At 41.7% G+C, this 18,659-nt stretch overlaps 1 protein-coding gene across 1 annotated transcript in view; it reads left to right on the forward strand.

Moving 5' to 3' along the window:
- Nucleotides 1-18,659, forward strand: part of COL13A1 (collagen type XIII alpha 1 chain) — a 99,591-nt gene that overhangs the window by 48,393 nt on the left and 32,539 nt on the right. Inside the window, exons 12-19 of the mRNA XM_087702424.1 lie at nucleotides 2,261-2,329; nucleotides 7,031-7,054; nucleotides 8,756-8,809; nucleotides 10,312-10,356; nucleotides 12,615-12,704; nucleotides 14,043-14,087; nucleotides 14,317-14,358; nucleotides 16,695-16,721. Of these exons, the coding sequence (XP_087558550.1) occupies nucleotides 2,261-2,329; nucleotides 7,031-7,054; nucleotides 8,756-8,809; nucleotides 10,312-10,356; nucleotides 12,615-12,704; nucleotides 14,043-14,087; nucleotides 14,317-14,358; nucleotides 16,695-16,721 (396 nt within the window). The remainder of the gene's footprint in view (nucleotides 1-2,260; nucleotides 2,330-7,030; nucleotides 7,055-8,755; nucleotides 8,810-10,311; nucleotides 10,357-12,614; nucleotides 12,705-14,042; nucleotides 14,088-14,316; nucleotides 14,359-16,694; nucleotides 16,722-18,659) is intronic.

Genomic DNA, 18,659 nt, shown 5'->3' on the forward strand with positions numbered 1-18,659 from the left:
CCTCCAGCAACGCCTCCACGACGCTCCAAATGCTCGGCGGAGTGTCACGCAGGCGCTGTACACACCATGCACGGAAGCACCAAAGACTTTAAAGACAGGTAAGGACGACGGGCAGGCAGGTGGCAGGCACCGGTACACCCGTACTGGGGCGCACCACCTACAACCCACCACTGCTTCCAAGTGTGTAGATACACGACCAGGAAACAGCTAAGTGGAGCAGAACAATTGTGAGTGAATATCTTCCACCAATGAGCTGCTCACAGGGGAATAAATGCCACCCCCTTCTAGGCAATCAATGACCAGCTAATATGAAACACACAGCACACATAAAAGATCTACAGTAACATGATGCAGTTCATGTTCATGCAGACTTCCATGAAGGGAGGGAGACTTAAGGCAGTTCCATAGTACAGGTGTTTCCCTCCCACAATCCCTCAAATGTACATTTATAAACTGGCCCACAATCACCTTCCCTAATTCCAAGCTCAGAACACAGCATGTAGAGAGTCCTGTAATCTAATCAGTGCTTTCCAATTTTTCCCCAAGTGGCCAATAGGAAAGAAGAAGGAACATCATTCAGTCAAGTCTGCTCCCTCATGATTACGTATATTATACGTAATGAATTACGTGCATTATATTTTAAAACGTAATTCCCATAGGCCTGTGACAATGTGTAGTTAAAATCAGATCACATTACACTAATTCAATTATTATATAAATTTATATATCGATAATACAAGTAAAATTAATATAAAAACGGCCTCCAGCAAGCAGATGACAGCTCCCAGATGCTCCATTTTGCAGGCTATTGGATGCGAAATAGACAAAAATATTTGTCTTGCTGAGAGAAGGAAAGAGGGTAGGAAGGGGAAGAGGAAGAGAGGAGGAGGGGAGAGGTAAGGAAAGAAGGAAGGGAAAGGAGGAAGGCAGTAGAGAAGGGAGGGAGGGAGAAAACAAAGGGAGAGGAAGGTAGTGTCAAAACAGGCGAGGGATGGTAAACAAAGCAACCCAAATGGAATAGTATAATTTTATAAATGGAATGACAAATGTATAAGAACTATGAATGTTAAAAAAAAAGAATAATAACCATGATGAATGTATACCTATAATTGCATATAGTGAACAAAAAATAAAAACAAACTATATATAATAAAAAAAATATTTGTCTTGCTGAAGAGGGGCATCATTGAAGTTTTTATAATTTTGGGGAAATCTTTTTACCTTGAGATTACCATCACTTTGCTTTTTTTGTATTAAACAGTTCTCGTTTTCTGCTTGTTTTTGTTTCCCCAGTTAGAAACTTCTGGTTCCCTTCTTTTTCTGCCAGAATGCAATATCATCGGCATACTTTAAACAGTTTATTTTCATACCACCTATTCAGTGGCAGGATTTTAAAAAAATTACTACTGGTTCTGTGGGTGTGGCTTGGTGGGCATGGCAGGGGAAGGATACTGCAAAATCCCCATTTCCTCCCAATCAGCTGGGACTCGGGAGGCAGAGAATAGATGGGGGCGGGGCCAGTCAGAGGTGGTATTTACCGGTTCTCCAAACTACTCAAAATTTCCGTTACAGGTTCTCCGGAACTGGTCAGGACCTGCTGAATACCACCTCTTCACCTATTGATAATTCCATTACATTCCATCAAACATTTCTCCATAGATGTTGAAAAGGTGGCAGCAATAGGACACATACCTGGCGCTCCTCTTTTTTGGATTTAAAACTCTTTTGAAAAATGTCCTTCAAATAAGCTTGTTCCCAGTATATATTATTTTAAATAAATAAATAAATACATAAATACCTTAAGTCGTTAGGGTGACAAAAATGTATGCAAGGGTGGCTTGATAAGCTATATATCAGGGGTGGGGAATGATGGGCCTTTTATGACTTGTGGACTTCAACTCCCAGAATTCCCGAGCCAGCCATGCTGACTCGGGAATTCTGGGAGTTGAAGTCCACAAGTCATAAAGGGGCCATTGCCTCTCACCTTTGCTCTATATAAATGGAAAATATTAATTTTTTCCAAATATTTCTGAGGACTAAACTGCCATTCCTGTATTATGTGTGCTGAATTCATGTATCACAGTCCCTAAAATCCAACGAAATGCACTTTAGCCAAGCAGGATTTATAAAGCCATCTGCTTTGTGCGTGACAAGAGTGACAATTTCCTCACAGAATAGATTTCCATGGACACACATACTTTATTAGTAGGGTAGTATTAGTCCAGAACACCTGTTCCTAACCATATATACCTTCTTTTAGGGCCCCAAAGGTGAACCAGGGAAGAGTGAAATGGTAGACTACAATGGCAATATCAATGAAGCTTTACAGGTAAGGAAGTAGCAGATATACCATGGGCACCAGATTATTGTGGTAATGATACTGTGAATCCTTTTATTAATTGTTGCAATTTGCTATTGATTCATTGATTATATGCCATCAAGTCATTTTGGGCTCCTTGCAACCATGTTGATATTCTCTACGATGATGTGTACTTACCTTTTGTTTGAGATCTCCCAATGGTGTACTCATTGTCAATGTAACTGAGTCCATCCATCTTGCTGCTGGTTGTCCTTTTCTTCTCTTTCCTTTGTCTTCTCTTTCCTAAAGTCCTCTTCCTCATTCCAATAACCATTGTTCTCTTTCCTGCTGTCCTTTACTCTTCCTATAATGCAATAGGATAGGATAGGATAGGATAGGATAGGATAGGATAGGATAGGATAGGATAGGATAGGATAGGATAGGATAGGATAGGATAGGATAGGATAGGATAGGATAGGATAGAATAGAATAGAATAACAGAGTTGGAAGGGACCTTGGAGGTCTTCTAGTCCAACCCCCTGCTTAGGCAGGAAACCCTATACCATTTCAGACAAATGGTTATCCAACATCTTCTTAAAAACTTCCAGTTTTGGAGCATTCACAACTTCTGGAGGCAAGTTGTTCCACTGATTAATTGTTCTAACTGTCATTTCTCCTCAGTTCTAAGTTGCATCTCTCCTTGATTAGTTTCCACCCATTGCTTCTTGTTCTACCTTCAGGTGCTTTGGAGAATAGTTTGACTCCCTCTTCTTTGTAGCAGCCCCTGAGATATTGGAACACTGCTATCATGTCACCCCCCAGTCCTTCTTTTCATTAAACTAGACATACCCAGTTCCTGCAGCCGTTCTTCATATGTTGTAGCCTCCAGTCCCCTAATCATCTTTGTTGCTCTTCTCTGCACTCTTTCTAGAGTCTTTTTCCTCTTCTTCCTCTTTCTTATAATCCTTTCCCTCTTTCCTCTTTGCTTACATGCAGAATTGGGGGGGGGGGTTACATATAACATGCTGTAGCATATGATTAAATCACATACTTCATATATTCTATTTTACTATTAATTTTTCTAGAAACATAAATAAGGATGGTAGTGTTGAATATATGGGTCTAGACCAGTGGTTCTTAACCTTTTTGAAAGAATTGCCCCCTTGAGCCATTGAGGAAGTTATCATCGCCCCCCCTCCCCCAACATAACCTCTCAATCACAACACAGGGAAATAATTCTTCAATTTATGCAACACATTTTTTTTTAATTGTCATCAGGACATATCGATGCAAATAATTTATTTCAAGTCTTTTTCCCATATCTCAACTGAGTGAAAAATTCTGTTGCCACCCATCACTTTACTCCCAAACTTCGTGATACATGTATTTCATTATTATCTTATTTATTCAAGACAATTAAATGCAATGACCACTGAAAACAAAATTCAATTGCAAGAAAATGAAATGCCCAAAAAACCCAGTAATATTTAATGATTTAATTACAAGTGAATTTTAAGATGCAAAAAGAAATATAAAAAGGGCATAAGAACAAACCGCAATGCAGGAACTAAGAATTTCAAGACGAAAACTCTGAAACTAAATTAAGATTCGAGGAAAATATATATTCATGCACACTGTAAAAAGGGTTAAAAAGACACAAAGAAAATGTTTACAGAAGGAAAGCAACAAAAATCAGAGCGACAAATTTAATGCCTTAAACTGAAGATATATATATATATATACATACATACATGCATGCATGCATGCATACATACATACATACATACATACATACATACATATATACGTTGTATTTGTGCTGATAAATAATTGGGGCATACCAGGGGTTGTGACACTAAATATATACATCCATCCATACATACATACATACATACATACATACATACATACATACATAGGTTACATGAAGAGCACAACAAAAAAATTTGAAACCATAAAACCAAGAAAATATAATATCGAACTGGAGTGCACGCTAAAAAAGTACAATACAAAGAGACACATAAAATGTTTTACAGAGCACAACAAGAATTCAAAAACAACGGTGACAACTCAAACTGGAACGTGAAATCCAATGCAAGCAAATACAACAATAAGAGCTGAGGCAATTATTAATGAAGAAAATGTATGTACACAAAAAGCAAAAAAAGAACATCAACGCCTGCCTTGTGCTTGGTGAGCTGATGCCAATTTCTTGATGTCTGGAACCATTTTTGTTATTCTTAAGTCGCCGCGCTCAGTGATCTTCAACATGTTCCTTGACTTAGAAAGGATCTGTTGGACAGTGCTGAAGCCCCTCTCCACTAAGTAAGTGGAATGAAAGGCTAAAAGAAGCAACTTAACTTCCTCCCACAATATTGGATAAGTGTTCCTCATTTTCACCCAAAAAGCTTCGCAGCCGTAACTCTGAAAATGTGATTGGGCTTCACAGTCGTATTTCAGATCTGTCAGTGGCTCTTGCAGTTTGAGATGAAGTTGTGCAAAGTCTGCTGTGAAAGGATTTAACACCCTTCCAGATTTATCAGATCATAGAATCTGGTTTCCATATCTTTTTTTAGTCGCTTCAAGTGGCAGAAAAAAACATCCAAATCTCCTGCTTGGAGTTGACGTTCATTACCAAGGCTTGGGAACTGATACAGCTCCTGGCAACTCATATTGCTTGCAAGGAGGTCCAATTTTGAAATAAATGAGCAGATTACTCCCTTGGCCTTAAGAAAATTGATTTTATCTCCTTTATCTCCACATTCACTTCATTCAGCTTGTCAAAAACATCAGTGAGATAAGCTACATCCAGACGTCGAAGTTTAAGAGAACTGCTTAAACTTGGATCAATGGATTCAAGAAATTTGACAACTGTCAAAAAGTTTGTGAAATCGCCGCAAACACTTTCCTTTTGAAAGCCACCTTACTTCGGTGTGCAAAAGGAGACGTTCAAACTCCTCGTCATTTTCTTCACAAAGCTTGTGAAAAAGTTGGTTTTTCAAGGCATTTGACTTAATTTTATTCACAGCGTTAATGACGTAATGTATAGACTCGTGCAAACAGCCACTCAAATTTTTTGAGACAAGGTGTGACTCAATGGACAGTATGAGTGATGCAATGGACAGTCATAACTCCAGGTACAACCGATTTTAGATGAGCTTTAAATCTGCGATATCGTCCAACCATGGATGCAGCTCCGTCGGTTGCATATGCTACAAGGTTTGTCAAAGGGATGTTTTTCTCATTAAAAAACTCTTCAACCTTTTTAAATATCGAAGAACCTTTTGTGTCGGTGGCTAAATTTTGAGCAAATAACAGTTCTTCCCCGATCTCTTCATTTCCATTGATGAAACGGACATAAGCCAATAACAAGGCTTCATTTTCGCGAATCGTTGACTCATCTATCTGCATCATGAATTCTGTACTTTTCAAGGTGTCAATAAGCCTTTCTTCCACTTCAGCAGCCATTTCATCCATTCTTTTTGATAAGGTGTCATTGCTCAAAGGAATTTATTGCGTGAAAGTGCTTGTGCTGGGCCCCAACATGGTGGCAACAATCTGTTTCGCTGCTGGTAAGATCAGCATTTCTCCAATAGTGTGAGGTTTGCCACATTTTGCTATCAACAAAGATACTTCGTAGGAACAAATGAGCCCCTTGTCGGCATTGAGTGACGATTTTCCAAATAACTTCTCAACAGCGCTGCGACCCTCAAACCTGGCCTTTAAGGATTGGAAAAACGATACCGGTTTGTCAGCTTTATCTGAATGAATTCTTACCAAATGGTCTTTCAGTCGGGAAGGCTTCATTGCGTCATTTGAAAATGTTTTCTCACAAAGACAAAACGGAAGTTGTACGTTGGAAGGAGATGGAATGAATCCCAATTTTAGGTATTCCGTCGAATATTGGTGATACTTCCTCTTCTCGGCCATGTTGAGAGGTCTTCGAAATGAAAGGCACTAACTGCAAATTAAATTTTCGACTGCACTGGAACACTATAAAACACACATGGACATCAATAAACCTAGTTTCAACAGTTACATTGACATTACAGCTGACATCGCAGGGGACAGCCACTCAGCATGCGATGTTTCAAAAGAAGTGCTCACCCCTCCATCACTGCCCATTCTGGCCAATGGCGCCCCACTGTATGGTAGAGTGATAGAGGCCGCTGCACAACGCGCATGAAGATGAGCGATGCATATTCACATATGTACGGTGTTCTGTACTAAAGCTAGCTGGAGGAACATTTTCAAACACAGTTCAATCCACTAATAGAGAGCGATCTGATGTTTTTGTATGACAGATATGCAGCGGTTCACTGTACGAAAAAAGTCTCAAAAGTGCCCCAAAACTTCTTGCTCCATCACCTCCATATTGCCCCCCTTCCATTCCTTCACCCCCGCATCGGCCCTTTTCGTTCCATCCCCCACCCCACACCCCGAAAAACAAAATTGCTCCCGGGGCGATATCGCCCAGGATAAGAACCACTGGTCTAGACTATTGTTATAGACTGAAGGGCACTAGTTAATTATATTACTTCTCATATCATTCCAAAGTAAACCCCTAATCCTCTGAAATAGGTATTGGCACAGATGGAAAGACACCTGTGTATTAGGTTGATTGTCTGAAAAAACTATTATTTGAATTATACCTTACCTATCATACTGTAGCATCTTTGATAGGCATATAGTTACAGATAATGCTTAACACATAATTGTTCTTTCAATCAGGAGATACGAACATTGGCCCTCATGGTGAGTTAATCTTCTTTTCTATAAGCTGTGGTTCTTAATAAATGCTCAGTTAAATAGGAGAACATGCTAGCAATCTTGACAGATGTATTATAAACTAGCTGGTAACCCGCATTGCCCGGGTATTTATTTATAAGAGGGAAATGTCCAGACCAAATGTAATTTCTAATGTTGGATTTTCCCCCTTACCAGAGGGAGCCCCCTTGTGGAGTCCTGTGAAGCCATTACCATGGCAACTTCACTGCACTGTACAGTAGAAGCCATTTTACAGCAATACAGTAGAAGCCATTTTAGATACAGATACAGACTTTATCTTAACAGAACACACACACCGAGGGTTGTTAGGGGTGTCTTACCCCCACAATATTTTTTTCCAGAGAGTAAGTCATCTGTGTACCAGGTTTGGTTGAAATTGCTTGAGGCACTCCAGAGTTATACTGGAACATACACACAGGCATTTTTATATACATATATAGGTGCCACACGTGGATAAATGAAGAACTCATCCTTTCCTATAGTCATGGGTTAGATACATACGCTTTCATTGTTCTTCATTTCAGAATTTTAGCCCAGCACATGAAGCTGGGAGAAGTATCTGTTGATAGCTATCTTCTTGTGTCTTGGTGTGATATAGCACTGCCACTGAAATTCTTCCCCTCTCAAAAAATTCAACTGTGGCAACTACAGTAGTTACCAAAAGGGTATATGCAGCAGTGGTGGGTTCCGGATCCCGTTGCAACCAGTACTCTGCAACGGGCCTGGGTGTCCACCACATGCATGTGCGCTGCACACGCAGGCACACCCACTGCCCTGCGGAGCATCGCGCAGGCACCGTATGCTGCGTGTGCATGCGCAAATGGCCCGGTTGGGTCAAAGACAGGTAAGGAACACAGGCAGGCGGGTGGGCCTCTGAAGCACTATACCGGAACGCTGTCTGCTGCTCCCAGCAGGCACCGGTACACCCGTTCTGGGGTGTACCGGCCGGAACCCACCACTGATATGCAGGATCTGTTCTCCTATTAGAGGGAACAAAGCATCGGTTTTTGGTCCTATATTCATCTCACCTTCTGACTGTCTTGTCAACCCAGGAAGAAATAGCTTGTGGGTGAAGAAACAACAGGAACTATTTACAATTCAGATAGCTATCTCCATATGCAAAGCTTACTTCCATGATTCGTTAATACACTAGCCAATGAGCGCAGAGGAGGAAATCAGGCATGTGTCCTGAATTTCCTCCCAATTAGTACCTTATGGATATGTTGGATGATGGTAGGTAGGTAGGTAGGTAGGTAGGTAGGTAGGTGGGTGGGTGGGTGGGTGGGTGGGTGGGTGGGTGGGAGGATGGATGGATGGATGGAGGTGATGGGGATAGATAGATAGATAGATAGATAGATAGATAGATAGATAGATAGATAGATAGATAGATAGATAGATAGATAGATATTATGTCTGTATAGAGTTATAGATATAAATATAGTGTGTCTGTGTGTGTCTGTATGTATGTGTGGGTGTGTTTATGTATATGTATATGAATATATATGGTGTATATATAATCAATTTATTTGTGTATGTATGTTTGTCACACAAACTCACACAAACACATACATTTTATTCCAAATAACAATACTAATTAAAAAAGAAAGGGAAATAAATAATTATATTTATATACTGTTAAACAATTAGGGCTTTTTCCCCTCCTATCAGGGACCTCCTGGTCTTCCAGGCATCGCAGGGCCAGCCGGACCACCTGGACAGAAGGTAACTCCATCAGTCTTTCTTAACAGTCAGCTAAGATAGAGCCTTTTCCATCTCCTTAATTAAAATTGAATGAACAGGATGAAAATTAAACAAAAGCAGAGGAAGATACTGTTCTTCTAGTCAGTTCAAAAGATGGATAATCATCATCTGGAGATGGATCCCACTGTAAAATGCACCACAATGAAAACACTAGGAGAGCTTTTGTGGTGCAAATGGAATTGACAACTTGCTAATGGGAGATTTCCCAATGGAATACATGTTTCTCCTTGGTTCTGCTGACCACCCATCTTCTTTTAATTTATTATTTATTCATATGATTTATATAGCTGTCTATATCACCGAAATGACTGTGAATAGCTTACAAGTTTAGAATAGATGACCGCAGCAACCAACAGGGGAAAAATGAAGGGGATAAAATGTGTGTGCCTCATTTTCCCATCCAACAGAAAAGTAGGTTATAGCTGACACAATTATTCCCTGTTAACAATACAAATTCAAGAACAACTTAGAGACTCGAAGAACAAGCGTTATTTTCACTCTTGGACCCTGACAAATTTAGGTTATGATTCAACTTTTAGTACTAAATGATCCACAATTTCTTGAACATAATGTCAGAGTTCCAAGTAACACCCTTCAATGAAACAAAGCTCTGAGGCTTAAGTTTCCTCAAGTTTCCATTTTATTAGAGATGCCACATTGGCCTATCTGGGAAAACCCAAATCTGAAAGTTTCCAGGTTTTCTCCACCCAAGTGAAAGTTCAAGTCCCTGCCCAGCCCCCACATATCCATCACATGGTCAGTCAAGCACCGTCCCACCTGGAGATGCCTCCCAGTCACCTCATCGCAGCTGCAGGGCAAGGTGGCCTTGACTCTCTGTGAAAGGAATGTTAATTTGACTATATATCTCCCCTACTCCATATAATTCCCCCTACCATTTTCCCACAGTAGAAAATGTGGCAGGCCTGAAGTCCCAAGGGTAAAAGATGGCTTCCAGGTCTGACACATGACTGTTCCAGTGGTGGGATTCAGCCAGTTTGCACCTATTCGGGAGAACTGGTTGTTACCTTTCTAAGCAGTTTGGTTCTTGGAAGAAATCTCATTTTGGTTTTTTTCCCACTTTACAGGGCTAACTCTGCAAGGAAGGCAGGAAGGAAACATTCTGGTGTTGTTTCTAGCCTAATCTTTATTGCCCTGCTTACGGAAACTGCCTCTCCGGTTAACCTTTATTACATTGTAACAGTTAAGGCAAAGCGCCCGTCGATGTGAGTGATGTTGAGTTGGCCACGCCCATCCAGTCACATGACCCCCCGAGCCCCACCTATCCAGCTGGTCATTAGGGCAGAGAACCAGTTATTCAATTATTTGAATCCCACCACTGAACTGTTCCCTCTTTATTTGCCAAATTTAAAGTAAAAGTGTTTGTTCTGTCTTCACATCTCTTCTGCAAGGTTCCAAGGTTTATAATATAATATACTGTATTATCCTTCACTGTTTCCTCTCAGGGTGAAATTGGCTTGCCAGGTCCCCCCGGACGTAATGGAGAAAAGGTAAGAAGCTAGACATGAGAAACAGGTACCGTACACCAGGGGTGGGTTCCGGCTTCTTTTACTGCCAGTTCGCTCAGGGATGTGCTTCGGGCATGATCCGTGCTACGTGCACATGTGCGCGACCCATACATGCACAGAAATAAACAAAATTGCTTCTGCACATGCACAGAAGCATCAAACAAGATGGTGGTGCTTATGGCACCTATAGAACTGGTTCGGGTGAAGGGGGAGAGAGAGAGAGTAGTATGGGATAAAAGTGAAAAGTGAAAGAAAAGCATTAACATCCAACTCTTTTCAGTGCGGCAGAATAAAAATATTTTAAATCAACGTTTTACTTTGGCATACTTAATCTATACTAGCCCTGTGATGGCGAATCTATGCCACATGTGCCACACGTGGCAGATGGAGCCCTCTCTGCAGGCACATGAGCTGTCGCCCCAGCTCAGCTCCACCCTGCATGCTCGCATTCTTGCATCTGGCCAGCTGATTTTTGGGTCTCTGCCGCACATGTGCGGGGCTCAGGGTACATGTGAGAGACGTGAGGGGCTCACCCACACATGCATGTGCCCCATTGTTGGTCCCAGGAGGCTTCATGGAGGTCTACTAGGTCCAAAACGGTGTGCAGGGGGGTCGACTGCGCATGCACAGGGGGGCGGGGGTAATAGGGGGTGTCACGTGGGCATTGCATTATGGGTGTGGGAACTGATGTGCTGTTGTGCTCTCACGTGGTAGCCATCACTGTACTAGCCCTTTCTATAACAACAAACCTGTCTAATCAGCAAATCCCAAAGTCAACGTTTCGTTTTTGTTCCTACCCCAAGCACAAAACCTAGAAGCAGTTTCCGAATTGAAAGGAAGTTGGATATATTCTTTTCTTTGACTAAAGCACTTATTTTAGCCATCTCCGCCAGTTCTGTCTTTTTTTTCCTCTCACTTCTGCTAAGTTTCCCTGTTAGAACAAGTGAACAGTTGGACTGAAAAAACTCTTGACCTGTCTTATCAATCCTTCAAAGATGTTGCCAAAAATAGAAAGGTCGTGTATTTCCTGGATTGGGTGGGAAGGAAAAAGCAGCAGAATCTATCAGTCAGGAACTGATTCCAGTTCAGAGAAAGTTCCTAGCCATCACTGTGTTAAATGTAAAGGAAGGAGCTAAAACCCAGAAAGGAATATCTTAAACAGAAATGGGTTTGAAAAATGTTAGTAACCAGTTCTCTGCTCGGTTGCTGGGTGGGCATGGCCATGGTGGGTGTGCCTATTTGGCCTCCTGCACCATAGGAGGGGGGGCATTTTCACCCTCCCCAGGCTTCGGAGGCTTTTTTTGAGCCTCCAGGAGGGCAAAAATGGTCTCCCCTGGGCTCTGGAAGCCTTCTGAAGGCCGGAAACAGGCCTGTTTCCAGACTTCCAGAACTTCTTGGAGGCCCATTTTTCGCCCTCCCAGAGCCTCCACCTTCCCTGGTCCTGCATTTACCTGGCATGATGAATGGCCATGTGGAGACTCCAAGGTGGGGTGGGGAGGGCGGGGCCAGCCAGTCCTTGCAACTACCGGTTTGGCAAACCAGATGTAAAATTAACCGGCTGAATCCCACCCCTGACCTTAAACCATCTTGACTTCTAGCCAGTTTAGCATGGGAGACAAGCAATTGAAGGCTTTAGTAAAAGAACAAAAATCCTTTGTTTAAGTCAAGATGAAGGAGAAGGAAAAGTTTTTCTTATTTTTCAAGTCTACATTTTAAGTGTTTCTCCTACCTTTTCTTCTACTTTTACCTTATCAGACAATATCTTTTAGAAAGAAAACCTGTTCTACACTGAGATGACCCAATTCAGGTCTATGAAGAAGGCCATTAAAAAGTTTCTACCTTCAACATTTTATACCTATGTTTGCAAAGACCCAAGCTGACACATTTTTGAATTCTATTCTTTCTTCCTGTAGCTTCTTGGCTATTGAATCAAGGATTCTGTAATAAATTTGAGGTTCTTTTCAAGAATTGCTCATTTTGTGTCTAATGTGCTTTTAAACTAGAAACTGTTAAAAACATATCAAAAATTAACTTTTTGGCAGAGAGCCCCATGTGACTCAATAGAATTATAAAATCATATGAGCCTATGATTCTAAGAATCATTAAAGAGGTACAAATATAGATGGGGTAAATGCAATAGCTATGCTCATATACAAATATTATTCCCAATTGAAAGAAACAAGCAATTAGAGTATCTTTCTCATTGCACAATTCCACCTTAAATCTTTCTTTCTTTGTAGGGTCTTGATGGCCTAAATGGAATTAAAGGTGACCAAGGGATGCCTGGACCTCCTGGTCTTATCGGTCCAACTGGACTTCCAGGTTTTACAGTAAGCACACCAAATGATTTTTCTAATTAAAAAACTCTGCCATTGCCATCAAGAAAGTCAACTAGTACAAATCATTTAAGAGATAAAAGCAATATTCCTCAAGCGAAATAATATGCCTCGAACTTTCTTCCTTAGCTGAAGTTCAGATAGTCAATTAAGGCCACTCAATGTATTTGGGCCTGGATTCCTTTGAACGAAGTTCTGCCAAGACCAAAGTCTCCAAAGACCCATTTCTCTACCTAGCTTCATGCTCTTGCTTGACCAAGAGACTTCTCATGACTGTCAGCTTTGACAAGTTGTAAGCAACAACTGCAAAGCAATCATTGAGAAGGAACAAAACGAGGACAGGGGGGTATGGCAAGAATATCCCTGAGAAAAAGTAGGTTTAGAAAGTGATTGTCACAGGATTATTTTTTTCAAGATTTCAGACTTGGTGCTTCCCTTCTATATGTACATTATACTTTAAAGACGTTGGTCAAATTAAATAAAATGCTAGTTAATCATAATAGCCAGAGAGGCTTTTAGTTAGTGGTGGAATTCAGCCGGTTTGGGCCGGTTCAGGCAAACAGATTGTTAAATTGCTGGTTGCCCTGCCCCTTCCTGCCCCACCCCTTCCAGGAGTCCCCCCCCACCCTGTTTTGGCTCCCAGTTAAGTGCAGGGAGGCCTACTAGGCCCAAAATGGGGTGCAGAGGTGTGCGGTGTACCCTCCCCCCCCCAGCCCATTTTTGCTCCCAGGAGGCTGTAGGGGGGTTGTACTAGGCCAAAATGGGGCATGGGAGTGGTCTGTTTTTGCTCCCAGGGTAGTGCAGGAGGCTGAGTGCTACCTGTCACACCCTCTAGCCATGCCCACCATGGCCACACCCATCAGAGATATTCAGCAGGTTCTGACCAGTTCTGGAGAACCAGTAATGGAAATTTTGAGTTGTTCAGAGAACTGGTAAATACCACCCCACCCCCATCTATTCTCTGCCTCCCGAGTCCCAGCTGATCAGGAGGAAATGGGGATTTTGCAGTAACCTTCCCCTGGAATGGGGAAGGAATGGAGATTTTACAGTATCCTTTCCCTGCCACCCCCACCATGCCACAACTACCAAGCCATGCCCACAGAACTGGTAGTAAAAAATGTTGAATCCCACCACTGATGCCCACCAGCCAGTCATTAGGACTGTTAAATTATTTGAATCCCACCACTACTTTTAGTGTTATTCTAGAAGTGATTGCATTTTTATTTACTTCTTCATGCTGTCTTCATCTGAACCTTTGGCCTTCTTGGAATTTCACTGCTATAATAACATGGCATGGATGTCTTTTTTATTACAATATTGTTGTATTGACAGGGAGAGAAGGGAGAACCTGGAGAAAAAGGAGATATCGGGACTTCAGTAAGTAATCAAACCATGTTATTTTTTAAAACATTAGAAAAAAACCCCTCCTTTTCCTTAACTACAGTTCAATTTTCTTCATTCCTTCTTCCCAACTACTATTTTCAGAATGATAGGTTTAATTTCTACATAATAATTTTGAGGAAGGAGTCCGGTTACTGCTTTAATTTACTGAGCATGAAAGTGAATTATTATGGCAATGACATTTGCTTTTCTATTTGGCTTTTAGGTAACTGGTCCACCAGGGCCTCGAGGTCCACCTGGAAACCCAGTAAGTCTTTTCTACAATGTGGACTATAAATATTTTTTCCCTTTTTCTAAAGTACTAGTTGATAACCCAGTGTTGCCCGAGTATTTATTTATAGAGGGAAAATGTCAGGAGTAAACGTAATTTCTAATGTTAGATTTTTACCCCTAACTAGAGGGAGGCCCCTTGTGGAATACTGTGAAGCCGTAACCATGGCAACTCCACTGTGCTGTCCAGTAGAATCCATTTTACAGCAGTACAGTAGAGGCCATTTTAAGGCACAACAGGCTGTATCTTAACAGAACACACAACTCGAGGGTGCTAGGGATGTTTTACCCCCACCGTATTTGTTTCCAGAGAGTAAGTCATCTGTGTACCAAGTTTGGTTGAAATTGCTCGAGGCGTTCCAGAGTTACGCTGGAACACACACAGCCATTTATATATAGAGAGAGATAACCAGTAACTTGAAATGCATTCAGAGCTAACTGTCAGCCAATGCAACCCACAGAGCAGGAGGTCACATGGACATTAATGAGGTATACTGATCATTGCTTACACCACTACAGGATCAAGAAGCATTAGTGGGAGTCCTGTTTATGAACATGGAGAATATTCAAACAAGGGAGTGATAGTGACCAAAATATTTAGATCCACAAAATTCCATAGTACACACTATAAGTGTGTGTGTGTGTGTTTGTTTGTGTGTGTGTGTGTGTGTGTGTGTGTGCTAGTGTTAGTGTTATAATGTAGTCCAGAGTTGCAGGAGGGAGGTGCTCCTTCCCAAGGAACAAAGAGACAATATAGATTGGAATCTTTGATATGCAGGAAAAGTACAAAGATGGATCCTTCCTAGCAGTTCACAAGGTATATTTAATAGTTATGTAGATAATTGCTTTAGTCTGGGAAGAATTTTATCTATAGGCTAGCAACAATAAAGATACTATTCTCAAGTAATTTCTCATGTCATCCTCAGTTCCTTGGATCTGACAATATGAGAATTACAGAAATCAAAACATTCCCTGTTTTATTTGTTATATTCAGATGCTTTAAAATGATTTGTCAGTAGGGTTAATTAACAAAAGCATTTTATTATTGAAACCATGCCGTTATTTTCCATAAAGAGTGCATAGGCAAGCAAACATAATGCAGATGTTTCCTCTACATTATGACTCAAAATGTTAGTTAGGCAATACAGGGAGTACGTGTATAACGATCACCTGTTCAACAGTACTTACAATTTACAATGAGACTGAGTGTGTGGCACTGATCCTTGTACTTGTAGCCATCACAGGGCTCCTGCAGTCACGTGATCAGGATCTGGGTACTTGGTAACCAGCCCACATTTCTGACTACTACAGTGTCCAGTAGTCACCTACGTAATTGTAATTTGCACTCTTCTCTGCTAGCTTCCCACAAGCAAAGTTAATGGGGAAGCCGATGGGAAATCAAAGGTCGCAATCATATTAAGCCTTTGGTTAATGATCCACACATTCCTCACTTAATGGCAATCAGGACTGTCAGAACTGTCGTTGCTGAGAGCCATAGTCACATGACATCATGCTCAGCAAACACAGCATATAGCAGTGATGGCGAACATTTTTGTAAAGGTGTGCCAAAATTATGCAGACATGCTCACACCCACAATTCAATGCGCTCTGCCCACCTGCACATGCATGCGCAAACACCCCCCATGTGGTGGGGGGAGAGTTTTTGCCCTCCTCAGGCTTGGGAGGCTTCCCTGAAACTTGAAAGGGCGAAAAATGGACCCAATGGACCAACTGGAAGTTCAGGAATGAACTTCCGATTGGCCCATTAGGCCTGTTTTTTGCCCTCCCTAGGCTCTGGAGGCTTTCCTGAAGCCTGGGGAGGGCAAAAACGACCTCCCACAGCCCCTCAGAAGGCCAAAAATCAGCTAGCTGTCATGTGCATGCGCGGCGGAGATGACACCTTGCGCACCAGCAAATATGGCTCCACGTGCCATCTGTGGCACATGTACGATAGATTTGCCATCATGGCCATATAGTGATGGATTTTCTGGCCCCAATTACTATTAAAACAGGGCTACCTGTAGAGCAGAGGTTCTAAAGCTGTATTTTAGAGTATTTTAGGCATATCCTGAGGGTAAGGGAAAGATTTATAATTGTTTGTTTGTGAGTCAAAGGTCCAGTTTGGGATTGCCTCTGTCAAGACACTTGTATATAAGCAATTTATATTTAAATAAACATTGTGTGGGGAAAAGGTGTAATTGGGCCAAACAGCTTAAGATTGACAATAGTAGAGAAAATCTGGGTGTCTTTGTACTGCTAGAATTTTAAGTTGAAAGAAAATTATACCAACTTTATTTTTAATTCCAACTATAGGGTCTTCAAGGCTTACCGGGACCTAAGGTAAGAAAAACAAATAATAAAACTGAACTCAAATAGGCATCTTAGAGAAAATATTTTGTGTGCTGTTCTAAAAGAAAAATTATGGCTTTGCATATTTTGGAGCAGGAGTATTCAACCTGTAACTGTCTAAAAGTATTTCTCTCCATTTCTTGCCATTTGCTAAACCAGTGATAACTAACCTTTTTTGGATCATGTGCCAAAAGTGGGGGGAGTGTAGGGGGGGGTCGTGTGTGGGTGTGCCACATACATAATGCTATGTGTGCGACCCCCAGTGCACATGCGCGCACGACCAGCACTCCCCCGCCCCCGCTTTTGGCAGCTTTCTAAGAGCTTGGCGAGGGCGAAAACAGCCTCCCCCACCCCAACCCCTGGAGGCCCTCCAGAGGGCGGAAAACCGACCCTAAGGGCAAACCAGATGTTCGGGAACAAACTTCCCGTTTACTTGTAGGGCTGTTTTTTCCCCCTCCAGAACTTTCAGGGAAGCCTCCTGAAGGCTCCAGAGGATGAAAAACGGCCCTACAGACAAACTAGAAGTCAGTTTGCTCATAGGGCCATTTTCTGCCCACCAGACCCTTCAGGGAAGCTGGAGGGTGAAAAACGGCCCTACGAGCAAACCAGAAGTCCGTTCCCAAACTTCCGGTTTGGCCATAGGGCCGTTTTTCCCCGAAAAACAGCCTCAAAATAAGGCCAATGTCAGCTGGCCAGTGCACGCATACGCGCTGGAGCTGACAGGGCAACGGCTCGCGTGCCCTAACAAATGGCTCTGCATGCCACCTGTGGCACGTGTGCCATAGGTTCGCCATCACAGGGTTAAACCTTTTAAGGCCATGAAGGCTATGGCATGTGTGCTCTTCTGGCACGGGCGCCGTCGCTCCAAGTTAGATCTCTGTAGCGTTTCTTTCATGAGCTTTTTTCCCTGCGAAACAGAAGCTCGTGAAAGAAAAAGATCTTACCTCTTGCCGCAACATCCCTAATTTAACCGAACTGCAAATATATTGTCCACACCTACCTGCATTTTTACAATTTTCAGCTTTCGCACATCATTTGTTATTTACTTTCCATCCTTTTTCCTTGCATATCTGCATTTACAGCATTCATTTCAACTCTACTGACATCACTATAATTGCTGTACAAATCTCTGAAATTCTTTATCCAGCCTTCCCTGTCTTCACTTCCCAAATCTTTTCATTACTTTTGTTTTTAATTCGACTTGTTTTCCCTCTTCAGCCATTTCCAAGCATTTTTTTAAAAAATCCCATTAAAATGATGCTGCATCTTTTCTTACTCGTAATCATATCTGTTCTTTGCTCTCTCTGTCTACCTTCTTTGCAACTTTCTTTTTTCGGTATACACATTAAATAGTATAGGTAGTCCTTGACTTACAACCATTTGTTTAGTGACCATTTGAAGTTACAACGACATTGTAAAAAGTGACATGACAATTATTTACACTTGCAACCTTTGCAGTATATCCATGGTCAACTCATCAAAATTCAGATGCTTGGCAAGTGACTCATATTTATCACAGTTGCAGTGCCCCGGGGTCATGGGATCATCTTCTGAAGCCTTCTGAGAAGCGAAGTCAATGGGGAAGGTGGATTCACTTAACAACCGTGTTGCAAACTTAACAACTGCAGTGATTCACTGTGACAAAATGTCATAAAATGGGGCAAAGTCACTTAAAACTGCCTTGCTTAACAATGGGAATTTTGGACTAGGTGGTGATCATAACTTGAAGACTACTAGTATCTTTCTTTATTTCTTGTTCCTCCTTTTTTTTGCAGCAATCATTTTTATGCACCTTTTTTTCTCATCCATATCACATTTTTACATGAACATCCCACAAAGCGTCTTCATCCAAGTGTGCTAGGAACATCACTCCACTCTCTGCCTTTCAAATGGCTTCCACATTGTCTACCTTATGTTGGAACAATGGCC

The sequence above is a fragment of the Thamnophis sirtalis genome, unplaced genomic scaffold (genome assembly GCF_051295495.1).
Source record: "Thamnophis sirtalis isolate CommonGarterSnake01/CBP01778 unplaced genomic scaffold, rThaSir2_p1.2 scaffold_15, whole genome shotgun sequence".
Taxonomy (NCBI): domain Eukaryota; kingdom Metazoa; phylum Chordata; class Lepidosauria; order Squamata; family Natricidae; genus Thamnophis; species Thamnophis sirtalis.